Source organism: Monodon monoceros, unplaced genomic scaffold (genome assembly GCF_005190385.1).
Source record: "Monodon monoceros isolate NGI ecotype Baffin Bay Population unplaced genomic scaffold, NGI_Narwhal_1 Super_Scaffold_21, whole genome shotgun sequence".
In the NCBI taxonomy this organism is placed as follows: domain Eukaryota; kingdom Metazoa; phylum Chordata; class Mammalia; order Artiodactyla; family Monodontidae; genus Monodon; species Monodon monoceros.
The window spans coordinates 171,079,126-171,100,055 of NW_021703778.1; the positions used below are offsets into that span (position 1 = coordinate 171,079,126).

Genomic DNA, 20,930 nt, shown 5'->3' on the forward strand with positions numbered 1-20,930 from the left:
TTTTTTGGCTGTACGCAGTCCTCTCACCGTTGTGGCCTCTCCCGTTGCGGAGCACAGGCTCCGGACGCGCAGGCTCAGCGGCCGTGGCTCACGGGCCCAGCCGCTCCGCGGCATGTGGGATCTTCCCGGACCGGGGCACGATCCCGTGTCCCCTGCATCGGCAGGTGGACTCTCAACCACTGCGCCACCAGGGAAGCCCCATCTCTTGTTTCTTGAATCTCTATTAATTCGAAATAAAAATAGTAGAAAGCTTAAAAGTATTTCACAATAATTCTGGGTTAAGCATTTTTGCAGTCAATATACTTTGCTTTCTCCTTTTCAGATGTTCCTCCTGCTGATCAAGAGAAGCTTTTTATCCAGAAGTTACGTCAGTGTTGTGTCCTCTTTGACTTTGTTTCCGATCCACTAAGTGACCTAAAGTGGAAGGAAGTAAAACGAGCTGCTTTAAGTGAAATGGTAGAATATATCACCCATAATCGGAACGTGATCACAGAGCCTATTTACCCAGAAGTAGTCCATATGGTAAGTGATTACGGTTTAACCAGCGTGTCCCAAACCTGAGTTACAAACAGGACTCTGATATTCTTAGACTGTGCTATAAGACATTTGAGCCTAACATGACACTTGCCACGAAAAAATCCTGCTGTTCAAAAATTTGTACTTGTACCTCGAAGAATGAAAATCTTTGTAATAGGTCCTGGATTACAGTGAGGGACCTTCTAGGGACAAAAGTGCCCTACATGTGTTAACTCATTTAATCCTCACAACTACCCTGTGGGGTAGAAATGTTAGAACTTTCATTTGTACTTACTGCCTTACCCTCTTTAAATTTTTTTTTAAGATATATAACATTAATGTAATAGTGCCCATATATAATTTAGAAGTAAGCATGTTGTCCATACATGTACAGGAAAATTCTAATGATGGGGAGGAGTTAAGACAGTGGTGGGACCAAGCTGGTGTCAGGACAGTCCACCCTGATGGGCTGAGATGCACCCAGCTCTTGTCATCCTGCAGTTAGTTCATCGTTGGTTTCATTCAGCCCCAAAATCTCAGTCTCCTGTTCCCAGGTCCTTTGCAGCTCCCATTGTGACCTCAGTCACTACCGCCTGGAAACATTTCATGTGATACCATTACTAAAACTCTTACGTTTGACACTGAACTCCAGTTTTCTCTTGAGCTTTTTTGAATTGTTGGTGTTTTGTCTGCTTTTGAAATAGTGCTCCCCAGTTACTAGGGAATCCTCGTGGCTTAACATAAAACTTTAAATGCTGATTTCCATTGAACTCCTTAAGTTTCTGATTTTTTCCCCAAAGCTATATATTTCAAAATTGACTAGACTCCTTGACCTAAAATATGTTTCTTTCTTACGTTAGTATGTTTGCTTTGGAAAAAGAAAGTCGTGTTCTTCTTGCATTCACAATCTGTTGTATCCAAAGTTGAGATCAACCTGATTAATTTATTACTGTTAACTCTTACAGTTCAGAATTTACCAGCATGTAGTCAGCCTAGGACTGTGAGAGCCGTTTGGGTTCCTCCACCAGACTCCCACCAGAAGAACCGTCACAAGCATATACTGAGCAGTAAATCCTCAAAAACCTCACCCATTGAGACTAAGGAAAATTGCGGAATGTCTTTTTTTCCCTCTCAGTTTCAACTCTCAGTTACTCTGGAAGGCCTCCCAAACCCCAGAATCACAAAGAAAAATCTCTAATACTTTCTCCTAACACTCTCATAATTCTGTTGTTCACAGTGCATTTTGTAATCCTCCTGGAATTTTTTTTTTTTAATGGCTCAGGGTAGGGATATAACTTTGTCTTATAAAATGATTGAAAAATCATTAGTCCCTACATTGTGTGTTGAACGTTCCATTTTCTCCGTCGATTTTAAATGCTGCTTTATTATATATTAAATTCATTCTCTTTTTGAATTACATGTACTAATATGTCATCTATTAAATTTATAAACACGTAAGTTTATTCTATATTAAATGACACGTATGGAAGGTTTTTCAGTTTCGACAGAGCCTCGGCTGCCTGCAGTCCCTGAGTCCCACTCTTAACCCAGGAGGGAGGCGTCTGCGGAGCCCAGTGAGGCGAGGCTTGGCGGGTTGGGGTCAGAGGCCTGCCCTTGCACCACGTCGGGCCTGCCTGCTTGAATCAGTCTCTCCCGTGCGTTTCACAGAGGCGGTGCGCATTACCAGAACCACCTAGGAGACCGGAAGCCCTTGAGACTTTTTTTAGATTAAATAATCATTACGTCTCCCTGTTAAAACCATGTCCTAATAGCCAGGTTCTCCTCCTGCTGTCTTAGCTTTGTTCCCCACCCGGAAATTCAAGCCATCTTCAGAGTATTGGCCACTTTATTTTGCTCCTAAAGCACATAGCAGACACTTCCCGAGCATCCACTGAGCACTTTTTCAGATGAGGAAGTAGAGTGGTGACCAAGGCTTCTGCCCTCCCAAGGCTCTGACCAGTAATGTGTCATTTTAGGTTAAGGTAAGGCAGTGAAGAAGGTGAAAGGGGGGCGTAGGTAGAGTTACAGGACTGCCCATGAGGCGGGAAGAAGGTGCAGAGAGAAATCTGGTACAAGATGAGTTACACTGTCCCATGAAGATATGTGCACAAGAGGCGCTTTTCCGCGTCACCTGAGAGAACAGGGGACAGACAGTCCATTCTGTCCTCTGACTGGAGCGAGGGCAGGAGAGAGCACAGCCGTTCCCTTACCTCGAGCTTGAATGAGTGGTGTGGGGCAGAGAGGATTTGTGTTTTGTTTGCTATTGTTGTTTTGTTTTCTATAAAGACAGAAGGCATTGATGACAGATATATGATGAAGAAGAAGGCGTGTGGTGGGGATGGTACTTGGCAGTGGTTTCTAACCCTCTCAGAAGTAGCGAGTGGGTGCAGATTTCAAGCAGCCAACAGAAAGCCTCCACCCCAAGCAGTGCCTGGACCCAGCAGGGCAGGTGGAAAAAATGGGGGCCCCTTTGTAGTTCCCTTTGGACGCCCCTGGTGTGCGTACCACTGAAGTGGCACTCAGCCAACTTGCTTGAAGGATTGCCTGGTGTGTGTGTGTGTGTGTGTGTGTGTGTGTGTGTGTGTGTGTGTGTATTTTTGTTTTGTCATAGTTGTTTTTTGTTTCGTTTTGTTTTGGTTTTTTCAGCCGCGTCATGCGGCATGCAGGATCTTACCTCCCCAACCAGGGATCGAACCCGTGCCCCCTGCAGTGGAAATGTGGAGTCTTAACCACTCGACCACCAGGAAAGTCCCTGTCGTAGTATTTTTAAAGACATTAATGCCCACTTACTGTGAAGAATCCAAAGCTCTATAGATGTTATACTTCTTATGCTTGCTTCTTTTAAATATGTTGCCTATTAGACTGGGCTGCTGTATGTTTTTTAACAGAGTTGTTGAGAGGTAATTCACATATACAATCTACCCGTTTAAAATGTACAAGTCAGTTGTCTTTAGTGTATTCACAGGACTGTGCAGGCATCATCACATCTAATTTTGTAACATTTTCATCCCGCTGAAAGAAATCCCATACCCATTAACCATTACTGCCATTCCTCCCTCACTCCCCCCCCCCCACTCCCCACCCCTGGTAACTACTCATCTACTTTATGTCTCTATAGATTTGCCTAACCTGGATCTTTCTTAGAAATGGCATTATACACTATGTGGCCTTCTTTCATTTAGCATAATGTTTTCAAGTTTCATCCATGTTGTAGCGTGTGTCAGAACTTCTTTTTATTGATAAATAATATTCCAGGGACTTTCCTGGTGGCACAGTGGTTAAGAATCCGCCTGCCAATGCAGGGGACATGGGTTCGATCCCTGGTCCAGGAAGATCCCACATGCCACAGATCAACTAAGCCCGTGCGCCACAACTACTGAGCCTGCGCCCTAGAGCCCATGAACCACAACTACTGAGCCCGTGTGCCACAACTACTGCAGCCCGCACGCCTAGACCCCGTGCTCCACAACAAGAGAAGCCACCGCAACGAGAAGCCCGCGCACCACAGCGAAGAGTAGCCCCCGCTCGCCGCAACTAGAGAAAGCCTGCGCGCAGCAACAAAGACCCAACGCAGCCATAAATAAATAAATAAATTTTAAAAATAATAAATAAATGATGTTCCATTATATGAATATATACCACGTTTTATTTATCTATTCATCCATGGATGGACATTTGGGTTATTTCTGCTACTTAGCAGTTATGAATAATGCTACTGTGACCATTCATGTACAAGATTTTTGTGCATATATGTTTTCATTTCTCTTGAGTGTTTACCTAGGAGTGGAATTGCTGGTGACGTGTTAACACTATGTGTTTAGCGTTTTGGAGAGCTGCCAGACTGCTTTGCAAAGTGGCTGCACCATTTATTCCCACCAGCAGGGTATAAGGGTTCCAGTTTCTCCGCATTTTCAATACCTGTTACTATCTGTCTTTTTGATGGTAGCCATCCTAGTAGGTGTGAGGTAGGATCTCACTGTGGTTTTGATTTACGTTTCCCTCTTGGCTAATGATGTTCAGCATCTTTTCATGTGTGCTGTGTATTTTTATGCATCATAGACTGTAGTCCTAGAAATTAACGGGACCTTATAGATCCTCTAGCCTGACTTTTATTTTCCAGATTTCAAAAAGTTAGGTTCAGGGAGATGAGGATGAAAAGGAGAATTACTGAGGAAGGAAAACTCCTGGCATCTAAATTCTCAGGCCTAAATTACATAAACTCCATTATCTCTTAATTTCACTCATTTTTCAGATATAGTCAGCCATCTGTTTTTGTTTTTTTTTCAATTGACTAATCTGTTTTTCAGGCATTGGCGTTTTTCTCATAGTGAAAACACTGATAGCAAAATCAAGCTAATAGCGTAGCCGCTTTTTTCACAGAGCACCATGTTTACTTGAAGATTGACTGACAAACAGGTTATTCAGACTTGGATATTTAGGGAGCATTCTCTCACAAGATAAAATAAGAATGTCACTTTAAGGAAAATAATTGACAGTGTTTGTTGCCAAGGATAAAATTTGAGCTTTCAGGCAAAATTTTGGATTTTGAAAGATTTGTATCCACCAGTGCAAGCTTCAGCTTCCGGGTGCTGCAAGCTGTCCTGCTGAGATCGGTGTCGTTATGAATGAGTTAGATCTTTAATGCACACGACAGAAGGAATGAGGCATGGTGATGCCTGCACAGTCCTGTGGGCATACTAAAAACAATTGAATTGTGCACTTTAAAGGGGTGGATTGTGTTACATGTGAATTATCTCTCAATAACTCTGCTTTTAAAAAGCATAGCGGTCCAGTCCGATAGGCAATATATTTAAAATATATGAATACACATAATTCAGTGAGGCCAGTATTTTCTAACTGACCAAAACCATTCATCGGCCAGAGAGCCGTTCAAAATGCAAGACACACCAGTGGATTTTCGTGAATTAGAGACCCCCTCATTGATAAGATTTACGATTCCACAGAATAGCTAACCTTTAGTAAACTACCACTTATCAAGTTTTGGTGTAGTATCAAAGAAGTCCACAATTATCTAAAAGGGCTATTAAATACCCCTCCCTTTTCCAACTACATATCTGCTGGAGACAGATTTCTCTTCCTATATTTCAACCAAATTAACATTCTGAACATAGAAGCAGATGTAAGAATCCAGCTGTTTTTTATTAAACCAGACAGTAAAGAGATTTGCAAAAATGTGAAACAGTGCCACTCTTCTCACTGAATTTGTTTGGGGAAATACTTTTATTTAATATGAGTTGTTTTATGAAATAGCAAATGTTATGAAAAATTTATTTTTTATAAATTTATATTTATACTGACATAATGGGTTTGCTATTTTTTAATGAATGAATATTTTTTAAATTTCTCTGCTTTAATTTCTACTGCAGTCAATATCCATAGATATAACTTTCATAAACAAAAGTTCTTTGGGATCCTCAATCATTTTTAGGAGTGTAAAGGGGTCCTGAGACCAAAAACTGTGAGAACCACTCTTCTCAAAGAGCGCTGCTCCAAGGCCGCAGCACCAGCGCCACCTGGGAGCAGGTCAGAAACGGCGTTTCCTGGGTCGCAGCACTTTGTTTACACGTGTTCTCCGGGTCATTCTGAATGGCCTCCCTGCCTTGCCCCCTGAGGTTAAGCCCTCACATACTACCTGTGACAACTCTTAACTCCCCCTGGGCTGTCAGTTTCCAGAGAGAAAGATTTGGGATGTCAGAGGCTCAGTAATGCTCACTCTGGAGTCTCCTGCCTGGACAAGGGCACTAAGACTAGTCCTAGTCACAGATGAAACCACCTGCAGGTCAGAAAAGGAATCGGTTAGATCAATGGTTGAATGAAGTGGATGGCTCAAAAGTGCTTCACGTCAAGATGGACCTCTCTAGAATTACCCACATCTTTGGTGCTGGATTACTCTGTAGAAGTCAGTGAATAAGATGTGGGGTGTGGGGCTTCCCTGGTGGTGCAGTGGTTAAGAATCCGCCTGACAATGCAAGGACACGGGTTCGAGCCCTGGTCCAGGAAGATCCCACATGCCGTGGAGCAACTAAGCCCGTGCGCCACAACTACTGAGCCTGCGTGCTAGAGCCCGCGAGCCACAGCTACTGGAGCCCACGTGCCACAACTACTGAAGCCCGCGCACCTAGAGCCTGTGCTCCACAACAAGAGAAACCACCGCAGTGAGAAGCCCGTGCACCGCAACAAAGAGTAGCCCCTGCTCGCCGCAACTAGAGAAAGCCCGCGTGCAGCAATGAAGACCCAATGCAGCCAAAAATTAATTAATCGATTAAAAAAAAAAAAAGATGCAGAGTGTGCCCTTACGCAGTCTACCCTTACCTTTCCGGGAGACTGTGTTCTAGAGGAATAGAGAGCAAACTGTTAATAGTAGCTGCCTTTAGATAGTGTGATGATGTGGATTTTCCCCTTTTATGAGTAAATTTTTATAATTTAAAAAAATTTTCATGATGATCATGTATCACATTTGCCATTATCAAAAATCAATAAATGCGTTTTTCTTGAAAAAACAAAAAACAAAAAACCTTGTCGTGTATAGTGTAATAGCAGTACTGTCCTTATCAGGACTCAAGTTGGGTTTCCAGGGAAAATGAGTTTCATCGCGGTATTTTAATCCGTACTGCTTGTAAATGACTAAATAGTACCTCACAAGTTTTCTTTCATGCTTAGGGTTCAAGTCAACATTTTCTGTTAAGGTCAGAGGAGTTTTTCTTGGGTCCTTGTGGGAGGTATCATGCCCAGATCCCCAGGATGATTGTCTCGTGTTTCATCTAAGGGTTGATGTTGGACAGTCTCCTTCTACTGTTTTTATACCTGATATTTACAGTGTGTTCTGGAAAGTGTTACTTGTTGTAAGGGTGAAGATAGTTTGGAAATGAGAGAGGAAAGGATGTTTTGAATTAAAGGAGGTAGCATATTAGCCAGTGAAGCTTCCGACAGTCCACAGATCTCTTTCAGGTAATGATGTAAATCACGCGTTCCTCTTTTTGCCCTGTTGTTTTCGTTTGGCCAAAGTCACAGTAACGTGGGGTAAAGAAGCACTGCCCTCGTCGCTGAGCTAAGGGGAGATTAAGGCATAAAGTGCTTTTTCAAATCCAGCGAATGATTTTTCTACTTCAGATACCCAGTGAGCCATTTCTTGGAGATTTGTTCTTATTTTGAGAGAATTACCCTTTGTTTTGTTTGATGTTTTTATTAAATGTGTGCTTATTTTAAATAAGTGAAATAAATATAAAAAGAGAAAAAGAAGTTAATCTTTTTCCGTACTCCACCCCTCGCCAATTCTACCTAAACCCACCCCCACCTCCAACCGCAACCAACTTAATTTATATGTACTTTTTTTTCCAAAAGGCTAGTAAGCGATCTTCCCCGGTGGTCCATTGGTTAAGACTGCACGCTCCCAATGCAGGGGGCACAGGTTCAATCTCTGGTTGGGGAACTAAGATCCCGTATGCTACACGGTGCGGCCTAAAAAAAAAAAAAAAAAAAAAAAAAAAATGTTACTAAGAAACTTTTGGGGATGATGGGTATATTTATCGTCTTGATTGTATAATGGTTTCACAGATGTATGTAAATGTTAAATGTATCGAACTGTACACTTTACATACAGTAAGGTTATACCTCACTAAAGCTGGGGTTTTTTAAGCTCCTAAATTGATAGGTATTTCTTTTGGTCTAGGGGCGCAGTGAAGAAATTACTAAGATATTAAGGGCATTGTGAATCAAGAAGATTTGAGAACTTAGAGCCTAGAAAATATTTACTATCTTTCTGTAACGTTTTAAATTATTTTTAAATTTACATTCGGCAAGATTACGCTTTTAGTGAGGAGTTCTCTTGAGATTTGATAAATACGTGTAGTCATGTAACCACCGCTGCCTCAGTCGATATAAAGCAGCTTTATTACCCGCCAGAAAAGTTCTTCATGCTTCTCCTTTGAACTCAGACCTTCCCCTTATCCATTATCTCTGGCTACCACTAATCCGTCCTCTAGCTCTGTCATTTTGCCTCTTCCAGAATGTCATATAAATGGACTCAGAGAGTATGTAGCCTTTTGAGTCTAGCTTCTTTAACTTAGCATAATCTGTTTGATATTCCTCCATGTTGTTGATGTATTAGTGGTTTGTTCCTTTTTCTCAGTAGTATCTCATTATATAGAGGTATCATGATTTGTCCACTCCCCAGTTGAGGAATATTTGAATTGTTTCCAGTTTTTAGCAATAACGCTGCTATAAATATTCATGTACAAGTTTTGGACATAGGTGTTTTTTTTTTAACTTGGGTGAGCACATAGGCGTGGGGTTGCTGGGTCGTATGATTAAGTATTCATTTAACTTTCTAAGAAACTGCCAGACTGTTTTCCAAAGTAGATGAGCCATGTTTGCACTCCCGCCAGCCCCGCGCGATAGTTCTAGTTGCTCCAGTCCGCCAGCCCCGCGCGATAGTTCTAGTTGCTCCAGTCCGCCAGCCACGCGCGATAGTTCTAGTTGCTCCAGTCCTTGTCAACGTTTGGTGTCTTCAGTCCTTTTATCTCATTTTGACTTTAACTTGCATTTCCTTGATGATTAATTATGCCGAGCATTTTTTCCTGTGTTCGTTTGTGTATCTTCCTTGGGGAAGTGTCTGTTCAGATCATTGGCCTGTTTTTTAATTGGGTTGTTTTCTTATTGAGTTTGAGACTTGTTTACATATTCTGGATACAGATGCTTTGACAGATAAGTGATTTGCAAATATTTCAGTTTGTGCCTTGTCTTTTTATTTTAACAGTGTCTTTTACAGAGTTTTTCATTTAGATGAAGTCTAATTTTTGATTTGTTTCCTTCGTGGCTAGTGCTTTTGGTGTCATATATAAGAAGTCTTTGCCTAGCCCAAACTCAAAAAAATTTTTCTCCTCAAGATTTTCTAGTTTTACATTTAAATGTATGACCCATTTTGTCAGTTTCATTTCTTGGCCTATGGATGTCCAAGTATTTGTGGAAAACCATTTGTTGAAAAGACTAACCATACTCCATTGAATTGCCTTTCCACCTTAATCAAAAATTAATTCACCATATTCGTGAGTCTACTTCTGGACTCTGTATTCTGTTCCATTGATCTAGGGATCCTCTTGCTTATGCCATACCGTCTTCATTATTGTCACTTTACAGTAAATGTTGAGATCAAGTAGTATGAATGTTCCAACCTTTTTATTCTTTTTCAAATTGTTTGGCTTTTCTAGTTATTTTATCTTTCCAAATAAATTTTAGAATCAGCTTGTCGTTATCTACAAAATATCCTTCAGGGGTTTTAATTGGAATTGTATTGAATATGTACATTTGGAGAGAATTGCTGTCTTAACAATATTGAACCTTTCAATCCGTGAACACAGTATATATCCCCATTTTGATCATCTTTGTTCATAGTTTTCAGCATGTAGATCCCTCGGTATTTTTTTAGACTCATAAGTATTTTATTTTTGGGTGCTATTGTAATTGGGGTTTTTTATTTTCTATCTCTAATTGTTTCTTGCAGTTGTATAAGGTGCTTCATATTATTCAGTGCATAAATATTAGTATTATTAGTTGAATTGACTCCTTTATAACTATAAAATGATCCTTTTATCATTGGTAATATTTTCTCCAAAACCTACTTTGTATGTTATTAATATAGCCACTCCAGCGCTCTCTTGACTAGTGTTAATGTGTATATTTTTCCTTCCTTTTATTTTTGACCAATTCGTATCTTTATATTTAAAGTGGGCTTATTGTAGACAGCATATAGTTGAGTCTTGCTCCTTTTTTTTTTTTTTTTTTTTTTGCGGTACGCGGGCCTCTCACTGTTGTGGCCTCTCCCGTTGCGGAGCACAGGCTCCGGACGCGCAGGCTCAGCAGCCATGGCTCACGAACCCGTGTCCCCTGCATCGGCAGGCGGACTCTCAACCACTGCGCCACCAGGGAAGCCCGAGTCTTGCTCCTTAACCAAACAATCTCTGCCTTTTGGTTGAGGTACTCAAACCATTAACTTGCATTGTTAAGTACTGATGTTGGGTTTAAATCTACCATCTTGCTGTATTTTTTCTCTGTTTATCCCATCTGTTTTTTGTTCCCTTTTCCTCTTTTTCTGTTTTCTTTTGGATCAGTTGAATACTTTTATGATTACAGTTTCTTTTGTTGGCTTTTTAACTATCACTCTTTATTGTTTGATCTCAATTATTTAGCTTTTCTAGAATGCATCTTTAACTTGTCACAGTCAGCCTTCAAGTGACAATACACCATGTAAATATCAGTTTACAGCAGTGTACTTCTATTTCTTCTCCGCGAGTCTTCCTGCTATTGTCATTTTACTTCTTCGTATGTTATAAACCCCACCATATATTATTTTTAGAAAACAGTTCTATTTTAAAGAGATTTAAATAATTTTTTAAAACTCTTTTATACTTAACCAGATAGTTATCATTTTCAGTGTTCTTCATTCTGGTATCCATCTGATATCAGTTTCCTTCTGCTTGAAGGACTTCCTTTAATTTCTCTTGTAGCACAGATCTACCGGTGATTCATTCTTTTAGCATTTGTTCATCTGAAAAAGTCTTTCTTTTGCCTTTGATTTTTTTTAACAGATCTTTATTGGCGTATAATTGTTTCACAATGCTGTGTTAGTTTTTCTTGCACAACTGAATCAGCCATATGCATACACATGTCCCCATATCCCCTCCCTCTTGAGCCTCCCTCCCACCCTCCCTATCCCACCCCTCTAGTTCATCACAAAACACCCAGCCGATCTCCCTGTGCTATGTGGCTGCTTCCCACCAGCCACCTATTTTTCATTCGGTAGTGTGTATATGTCGATGCTACTCTTACTTCGTCCCAGCTTCCCCCTCCCCCCACCATGTCCTCAAGTCCATTCTCTATGTCTACCTGTTTATTCCTGCCCTGCAACTAGGTTCATCAGTACCACTTTTTTTTTTTTTATTCCATATATATGCGTTAGCGTACAGTATTTGTTTTTCTCTTTCTGACTTACTTCACTCTGTATGACAGACTCTAGGTCCATCCACCTCACTACAAATAACTCAATTTCGTTTCTTTTTATGGCTGAGTAATATTCCATTGTATATATGTGCTCATCTTTATCCATTCATCTGTCGATGGATTGCCTTTGACTTTGAAAGATATGCAGGCATACGTCATTTTATTATGCTTCACTTTATTGCACTTCGCACATTTTGTGTTTTTCACAAATTGAAGGTTTGTGGCAACCCTGCATCAAGCCAGTCTATTGGCACTGTTTTTCCAAAATCATTTGCTCACTTCCTGTCTCTGCATCACATTTTGGTAATTCTCAAAATATTTCAAACCCTCCAACAGCAAAAAGATTGACTCTCTGAAGGCTCAGATAATCGTTAGCATTTTTTAACAATAAAGTATTTTTTTAACTAGGGTATGCACTTTTTTTGGGGGGGGACATAATGCTACTGCACACTTAATAGACTACAGTATAGTTTAAATATAACTTTTGTAAGCACTGGGAAATCAAAAACTTTGTGTGACTAACTTTTTTCTGACACTCACTTTATTGCAGTGGTCTGGAGCTGAACCCACAATATCTCTGGTGGGTATAGAACAAGAGGTCAAAGTTTAATCCTTTAAAAATTTTGCTCCACTGTCTTCTCGCTTGCATTGTTTCTGGTAAGAAATCTGCTGCCATTCCTATCTCTGTTCCTCTGGACGTAGTGTATCTTTTTCTCCTCTGGCTACTTTTAAAGATTTTTTCTGTTGTTCTTTTTAAGCAAGCAACTTGATTATGATGTGCCTTGGTGTAGTTTCCTTCTTTTTCTTGTCTTTGGAGTTCGTTTATAGTTTTTATGAAATTTAGGAAAGTATTTGGCCCTTATCTCTTCAGATATTTTTTTCTGTCTCCCACACCTTGTCCTTTAGAGGCTCCAGTGAAATGTGTGCTAGGCCTCATAGAGTTGTTCCACAGCTGACTTATGCTCTTTTTTTCTAAAGTCTTTTTTTTCTTTGTGTGTTTCATTTGGTGATTCCCTTTGCTGTCTTCAAGTTCAGTAACCTTTTCTGCAATGTCTCAGCTTTTGTTAATTTCCCTCCGTAAATTTTTCTTCTCACATTGTAGTCTTCATCTCATGTAGTTTATGTCTTTTCCATATCTTCATGTCTCCGCCTAACTTTTTGAACACATAGAATACTATCTTAGCCTTATCTGTTAATTCTACCATTGTGTCAATTCCAGGTCAGTTCAGTTGATTGGTTTTCCTTCTTGTTATAAATGACATTTTTCCTGCTGCTTTGCGTGTCTGGTCATTTTTTATTGGACGTCTGACCATGTGGGTTTTGCCTTGACGAGTACTGCGTACTGATATGTTTCTAGTAATATCTGGGGATTTGTTTGGGATGCAGTTACTTGCAAACAGTTTGATCCTTTTGGTTCTTGCTTTTAAGATGTGTTAGGAAGGACTATAGTCAATAATCACTCTATGGCTAATTATCCCCCACGACTGAGACAAGACCCTTCTGATTATGAGCCCAGTCCTCTGTGAATTAACGGATTTTTCCAGTCTGGTTGATGGGAACAGGAACTGCTCCGGCCCTGGGTGAATACTGGGTCTCTCTGGTCTTTTCAGGTGGTTCTTTTTGCAGCCTCCAGTAGTTTTCTCACCCCAGTGGGCTGTTCGGTCCACTTCTGAATGGTTCAGGAGGACCTCTGCAATCTCTGGAGTTCTCTCTGTGCAGCTCTCTTCTCTCTGGGACTTCGCCTTGCAGATTCTAACCACCTGTGTCTGCTGGACTTCACCCGGGTTCTTTCTCCCTGTGCTGCAACTTGGAAATTCTATCAAAGGAGAAAGCGGGACATTTGTTTCCCATCTCTCAGAAATCTCTCTCTGTCTTGCAAACCAGAATTCCATGTGTTTTTCCTTGGGTTTTTTGGTTGTTTCAGGAAGTAGGGCAAATCCCATTCCTGTTACTCTGTCTTATCCAGAAGTATAAGTCTCTGCTTCATTTATAATAGATACTCGATCAGTACTTAATTCCATCCACACAGGTGATCCAACAACGATTCTAAAAAACATACTAACCGAAGGTTATTTGCATAATTTATAATTTTGTAACTGTATGCATCTAGTCAGTGGTGGGGGGCACACAGCAAGAAAACAGTTGGGTCTACATATATGACTAGGAAATAAGTACTTTAGCTCTGAAGCTTCCCTTCCCTTTTCAGTTCATTTCTATCATGTAGAATGCAGAATGTGTAGTTTTTTGTTTTGTTTTTTAAATTTTATTTGATTTTTTATATTTATTTATTTATTTGGCTGTGCCAGGTCTTAGTTGCAGCGTGTGGTATCCTTTAGTTGCGGCATGCAGGATCTAATTCCCTGACCAGGGATCTAACCCGGGCTCCCTGCATTGGGAGCGCAGAGTCTTAACCACCGGACCACCAGGGAAGAACGTTGATGGTAGAGTCTAGTTGGTGGCTATATCGTTAGTCACTGTAAAATTCAACTGTTTTGCATTGAGGTTTTTCATAACAAGATATTAGGGAATACGTCATTCAGAAGCCTTATGTAAAACTCACCTTTGGACCAGAGTAAACAACTTACGAAAAACTTCCAGCTCCAATGTTGTGTTTAAATAACACCAACTGAATTACAAGTATTACAGATGAGTGGTTATCTTTTGTAGGTAAATTTTCTATTCTTAAACTCAAAAATAAAAATAAAAAATAAACTCCTATGCATAATTATAAATGACTAGCATATTTTCATTTGAAGAAGATGCTATTATACACTTAGTTGTGAAATGGTCATAAAATTTAAAAGTCCACTGTTGAAAACTTGAGAGTAAATTTCCTTTATTAAGTATTCTACAAAGATTTGTAGGTATTTATTTCTATATCTTTAACTTTGATTGATAGCATATTTTAGAGATTGTAAAAATAGCAAGCTGTTCAAAGTAAGAGTTTAGCTTGTAGTTCTTTTCTTCGGGCATCTCTTTGGAGGTAAAGCTGCATTCTCTGAAAGCAGCTCTTGCCTTAGAGAAAGTGGCGACGTGAATTCGTGGAGGAGGAGACCCAGCTTCACTCACCTCTCGTGCGAGTGCTTGCTCTGTGCCAGGCGGTGCCATGGGCCTTGGGAGGTGGTGCCAGGAGGGAAGACATTAGGCCAAGAATTACCCGACCATCCGGTTATATTTGAGACAAAGATCACAAAGGAAAGGGGCAGGATGATAGAAGAGCTTGAAATCAGGGACCCAACTGGGCCTTGGGTCAGGGGAGGCCTGACCTGACGAAATTACACTGCAGCTGAGAGCTAAGGTTTAATCGGGAAGTTTTCAGGTAATTACTTGGTGTTGCAGTTAATAAGGTGACTGATAGGTGCTTTTCCCAAAGGATCCACTTGCTCTCAGCAGGTCTTTGAGGATCTACTAGTTGCCGGGCGCTACGGCAGGTGATGGAGGGTCAGCAGTGAGTGAATCACCGGCGAACATTCCCCAGGATGACACCTGAATCCTACTGTGAAGCCAGATTGAGCTAATTCTACAAGTGAGGAGAGGGACAGTTCTTCCCTTTAAGAACTGACCGTGGTGGTAGGAAAGATTGCTACTAGGATTTTTACCATCCACGTAAAAAACGAGTTAGAGTTATATGTAAGATTGCTTTTAGAGTATAAATTGCTTTGTGGAGAAGTTACATCTTTGTGATACAATGTCATCTCACACTGGAGAAGGGAAGGGTCCTCATTCGTTCGGGTATCCTTCAGTGCCTTTCTTAGGGTTTTCATGCTCTCATTGAAGCCTTGTAACTGGGTTGTGAGTCCCTAGGCCCTTGGTCATTTTCGTGGCCTAGTACCTGGGGTCCTCCTATCAGTTGTGTTTCCTCGTTGCCTGTTGTTGGTGGAGAAGATGTTGCTGTTAGGTTTGGGTTTTGGGTTTTTGTATGGGTGGCCCAGCTGTGATGGTCTGACTGTTGTCTCTGTTGGTTGGTTTTTCCAGTTATATCATTTGTAACCAAATGACGGCTTTCTATTTAAAATGTAATGTGGAAGGGCTCCCTACCTCCCCACCTCCAAAATGTATCTCTTAGCAATATGACCCTCAGAACCTGGCATTCCTGTTACAGGAGGAAGAGCTGTAATTTGGCCTTTGGTGGACTCACCTTTATAAACCCTATCACATGAATAAAACAAAATCAAAAGCATAGTAGAAAACCCTTGGTGCTTCCCTGGTGGTGCAGTGGTTAAGAATCTGCCTGCCAGTGCAGGGGGCACAGGTTCAATCCCTGGTCCGGGAAGATCCCACATGCCGCGGAGCAGCTAAGCCCGTGTGCCACAATTACTGAACCTGCGCTCTAGAGCCCATGAGCCGCAACTACTGAACCCTCATGTTGCAACTACTGAAGCCTGCGCACCGAGAGCCCGTGCTCTGCAACAAGAGGAGCCACCGCAATGAGAAGCCCGCTCACCGCAATGAAGAGGAGACCCCGCTCGCCGCAACTAGAGAAAGCCTGCGCGCAGCAACAAAGACCCAACACGGCCCCACCCACCCCCACCCCCACCCCCCAAAAAAGAGAAAACTTTTGTGGTTTTAAACAGAGAACTGAATAATCAACCTTTCTTTCCTTGTTGTCTCTGAAATTAGATTATCAGCGTTTCTTTTTGGAGCGTATCCCTTCCTGTCTTAAACCTTTATATGTTCCACTGTGCTGCAGTTGTGTCACAGCGTGAATATTTTATTACTTCACCCACTGGTGATGAATATTACAGGTATAGAAAGGCTGCGTGTTATTGAATTGTGAGAATTTTGCATAAACGCTTCTTAAGTCATTTTGGTTTGCATTTATTCAATAAATTTAGCAACTGGGAGAAGAACATCTGCAGGATCATTTAAATACTGAAAGTAGAAAATGTCAAGAAAGCTGTAAAAGCAGGGGTTTCCTACCACCACGGTCAGTCCACACCACACTCGGGGGCTGCGCGGGTCACATACGCGCACATGTGGTGACGTGTCTGTTTCACACGTGCCCAGTGCAAAGAAAGGATTTGCCCTCTTTCAACAGGTGAGGAAACCAAAGCTTGAGCAGGCTTCTCAGTCTCGGGTCCTGGTCTGAGTGAGAAGAGGGCCTGGTGAGACTGTCCCCTGAGGCCACACTGCCTCTCTCTGTGCAAGAGCTGATTCTAGCTCTGTGTCCAGGGATCACGGTGCACTCCGAATCAGTGTGTCTCAGCCGAGAGGTGGTGATGGATCTGTGTGATCTGCATCAGATCTAAGACTTCTAGACCTATGGTAGAAACAGATTCCCTCTGGTTTCCATGGCGCGATGCTGACAACGACCGCCTCTGGGGCTCTCAGACTGCACTCCACGCGTGCAGACAGCATGCAGATGTCAACAGCACGGCACTCCACTAACTTGACCCCTGAAGCTGCTGTGCTAAGAAATGGTGGAGGGTTAGAAACCCATGGACAGCTCAAGGTGGCCTGATTTTTGCCTTCTGCTCTTTAATCTACATATTAGCTTTCAGTATCTTTAGCCTTCTCTAGAGGTGAGCATTAAATTAACGTGGTAGGAAAAGAGGGTAGAAATTACAGTGTGAGGTTTTTGTTGTTGTGTGAAAGATATAACTTTTTATCCATTAGAGTTGGCCAGTAATAAAACTGCCTGGTTCGAGGGTGGTCATCCTCCCAGGACATGAAAAGGGGACTTTTGCATTCAAAGCAAGTTGGTCTGTGGCCCCTTGCAGGCCCCTGACTCAGCACCTGGGATTCGGTGAATGTGTAGGTGTTGCGGACGGGCTGTAGCTGACTGAACACTGTGCAGTGGGACTTCAACTTTAGGCTGGAATCATTAGCTTTACTACAGCAGGTCACTCAGGAATCTCAGCTGACCGGGTGGATCAGTCAGAGTCCTTCCAGAGAAACAGAGCCAGTAGGATGGAGACAGACAGAGAGAGACAGAAAGAGGGATGGATGGATGGATGGATGGATGGGTGGGCGGGTGGGTGGATTTTTGAGGAACTGTCTTTTGCCTTGTGGAGTCAGACGGGGCAAATCTGAACTCCGTGAGGCAGGCTCAGACGCTGCCGTCCACAGTGGAATTACTTCTTCCTCAGGGAAACCAGTTTTGCTCTTAGAAGACTTTTCAACTGATTGGTTGAGGCCCACCCACGTTCTCCTTTACTTAAAGTCAGCTGATCTAGATGTGACCACAGTTACTAAGCGCCATCACAGTGACACTCAGATTGCTGTCTGGTTGAATAATGGGTACTCTAAGCCGTCACACGGGTACGTTTTATTTTTTTCAGCCATCGCCTTTAATCACAACCTGTTATATCTCCCTTCCCTGCCCCTCTGGTTCCAGCTGTCGCACCTAGTTTATCGCTTCAATCCCCGACTCAGAACCTCATCTGTCCCCACCTTCCCCTTGGGCAGCCTGGCCGGAGAGGGACCTGAAGCGGGAGAGGAGGGGCCGAGCGCCGCAGCGCCTGTGCCTGATGTCCTGCGGCAGCCTGGCCTCTGCCCAGGCGGCGGCCCCTCCCAGGGGGCATCTGTGCTCCGGAGAGCGTTGGGCTTCCCGAAAGACCCTCCCTGAGGGGCAGCCGTCCCCCCTTGTGCCCCAGCCTCCAGCCCCTGCCCGGGCGAGCTGACCACTGCTCTCTCCCCCCTGACCCCTGCAGCCCTCACCTGCAGCCTCCGAGGTGGCCCGTGTGTGTGCTCCCCTCTAGGTGCCCTGTGCCACGATGTCACGGCACTCGGGCAAGTCTCCCAGAGAGGCAGCGCGGCGGTGCCCACAGACACCTCTGCCCCCGGGAACGCGGCCTGGATCCACCGTCCCCACCCTGGTCTCTGGGTGACTCTTGGAGCCCCCGATCACTGGCTTTGAGGGAGAGGATTGGGAAGCCCCCCCCCAGGAGTGCTGCGCCCCCCTAGGAGTGCCGCACCCCACAGCGGCCTTGGGCTCCTTTCTGACCCTGTCCTCTCCGCACTCCACAGCCGGGGGTGACAGGGCTGGTTCTGCTGCCCCCATCCGCACCCCGCAGGCCCGGAGGAGATGGTGGCTGGGCTCCCAGTGTCCCCTTCTTCTGTTCTGTGGGCTTTGGGATCAGGGGGCCTGGGGAACCAGCGGTGGAGGACGCGCCCCTTCTACCTGACAACATCTGTCCCAGCCTCTGTTCACCGGTCACTATGGTTTGGGAGGCCTCTTGCTGGGCCGTGTGCACACACCCCATTCGCCGGTTCCAGACCTCCTGCTCCTCTTTACTTACGTCAGAGGAGCATTACTCATATTTCTATTAAAAGATTTCTTTCGTTCCTTGTTTCTGGCTTTTAGTTACTCGTTCCAGCCATTCTTTGTTGCTCCCATTCCTGGACTGTCTGCGTCTGCTCCTCTCACACGACGCAGAGAGCAAACATTTGATGCTCAGAGCTTCTAGAGCCCAGGACTTGGGGAGTGTGTGTTTTTCTTCATGGAAAATGGTGTTGCAGGAAGACAGGATAAAACAAAACGGGTGCCATGGCGTTTTAGCTTGGTCTTTACAAGACTGTTATCTGAACAGCCAGGTTTGCTCTGAACTCTCCGTAGAGACCCTCGCTGTTGTAGTGGAGTCGGATTCTATCTTGTAGGTCAGGTGTTTTGATTCTGTGTTTCTGGGCTTGGAAGGACGGAGGGCTTTTTTTGATCACTAGAGTCGAGCTCTGTAACCGGCATATGGCGTGTTCAGAGATTCGGTGAGGTAACATATTTAAACTGACTCCGAAAGAAACATAGGTTATAAATTGGTGGTAGTGAAAAACTAGACTTCTACATTTATATCAAGAACCTGTCAATATATGTTGTGCTTTATTCATATTAACCATACAGGCAGTAAAATGTACCTGTGCTCCAAAGAATTGTGGATTTTATGTAGAAAACATCTGTTGTAAATAAAACACGCTGATTTTTATGAAATGGAGATTGACTGGAGCCTGGGGTGGGGGAGAGTGGTGAGGGACAGTACAGGGTGGAGAGCAGAGAAGAGGGCCATGAGGCATGCAAGGGAATCGTCCAGACTTTGTGTGTCCCGTCCAGTCCCTGGACACACGGACCAGGCTGTCCCGTGACATGATGACTCCTCTCCTTGCTAACATTGCGGCCCTTTCTCTGGAAACGATCCTCTAGCCACCCACCTGGAAGTTACTCTGTCTTGACTTGCCGCTCTCATCACTGTCACTGCAGAGGACTTTGGCAGGGAAGCTGTGCACGACCTCCGGTGTGAAGCGGCCTCTGCCATTTTCTCACCGTTTTCAGTTCTTTGATCTCTGCTGTTTCTTTCGTAATCTCACCCTTTTCTTACTAGCGCTTTGAACTTTTCTCCTTGCTCTGCACTTACTGGATATAACAAAGGCCTTAGGTGACATCCCTGCCCATCAGCATCTGTTGGCACTGGTTATCTGAAAGGTCAGGAAGGAACCTTGGTGGCTGGCTGTCCACGGCCGTGGGTCTAGCTGTGGCTTTGACCCAGGCTCTCAGGACCCACACCACTTCCGAATTTTGAGAATAAGGATGAGCCAGATAACCACTGGAAGCAGTTATCATTAGAATTCCTTAAGATTGTTTTAAATGTTCTCTGTAAATATTTTTAATGTCCTGGTTATAATTATAGGATATGTGGATTTTAGTTTGCAGTTAACATGTTTCGAACATTACCACCTTCCTCCAACCCTACGGGAGCAGAATTTGACCCAGAGGAAGACGAGCCAACGTTAGAAGCAGCCTGGCCTCACCTGCAGGTACTGGACTCTGGGGGTGCACCAGACACAGAAGGGCGGGGGTCAGCGTGGGGTCGGGGGGTTCTCCGAAGCAGGAGCCCTGGGCCTGGGCCTCTCCAGCTGGTCGCAGATGGGCCTCTGCACTTCGGTGTCATAGACCCTGCAGACCTGTACGTGTGAGAGAAGTATTTTAGCAAAAGAGAGAACATTTAATGGCTCTTTGTTTGTTTGGACGCTCTGCAGAAACTACAAAGTTACAGAATTGTCAGTATATTTTCAGTGAAAGTGACCGTGGAATTGAGGGTGGAGGTCTTATGCAAACATTCCTCAGTTTGTGTGCCCGCTGTGCGCCCCGAGGCCCATCTGCTTGACTGATGCCTTTTTTCTAACACGTTTTTAAGGAGAAAGATCGATTGGGCAGGGCGCATGCCCCCCGAGCTAGATCGGGAGGTCTGGGTCTGCTGAAGGAGGGCAGACGGGGAGGTGAAAAACCTGGGAAGGTGCTCGATGGGGAACAGACAGGAAGGGCCATCTCGGTAGCAGAACGTCCCCTCCCACAGTGTCATGTGTAACCATTGGTGAAGGGGGAGGAACGTCCCGGCCCCGGGTGACTGTGTCTGTGACCTGCTCACCTAACACTCCCAGCTTCCTGTCCACCTGGCTTTCTGCTGGGA

At 43.6% G+C, this 20,930-nt stretch overlaps 1 protein-coding gene across 6 annotated transcripts in view; it reads left to right on the forward strand.

The window, feature by feature from the left end:
* Positions 1–20,930, forward strand: part of PPP2R5C (protein phosphatase 2 regulatory subunit B'gamma) — a 133,636-nt gene that overhangs the window by 80,624 nt on the left and 32,082 nt on the right. For all 6 annotated transcript variants that reach the window (XM_029239337.1, XM_029239332.1, XM_029239335.1 and 3 more), the window contains 2 exons: positions 323–522; positions 20,167–20,277. In XM_029239337.1, the coding sequence (XP_029095170.1) occupies positions 454–522; positions 20,167–20,277 (180 nt within the window). In that variant the 5' untranslated portion in view covers positions 323–453. The remainder of the gene's footprint in view (positions 1–322; positions 523–20,166; positions 20,278–20,930) is intronic.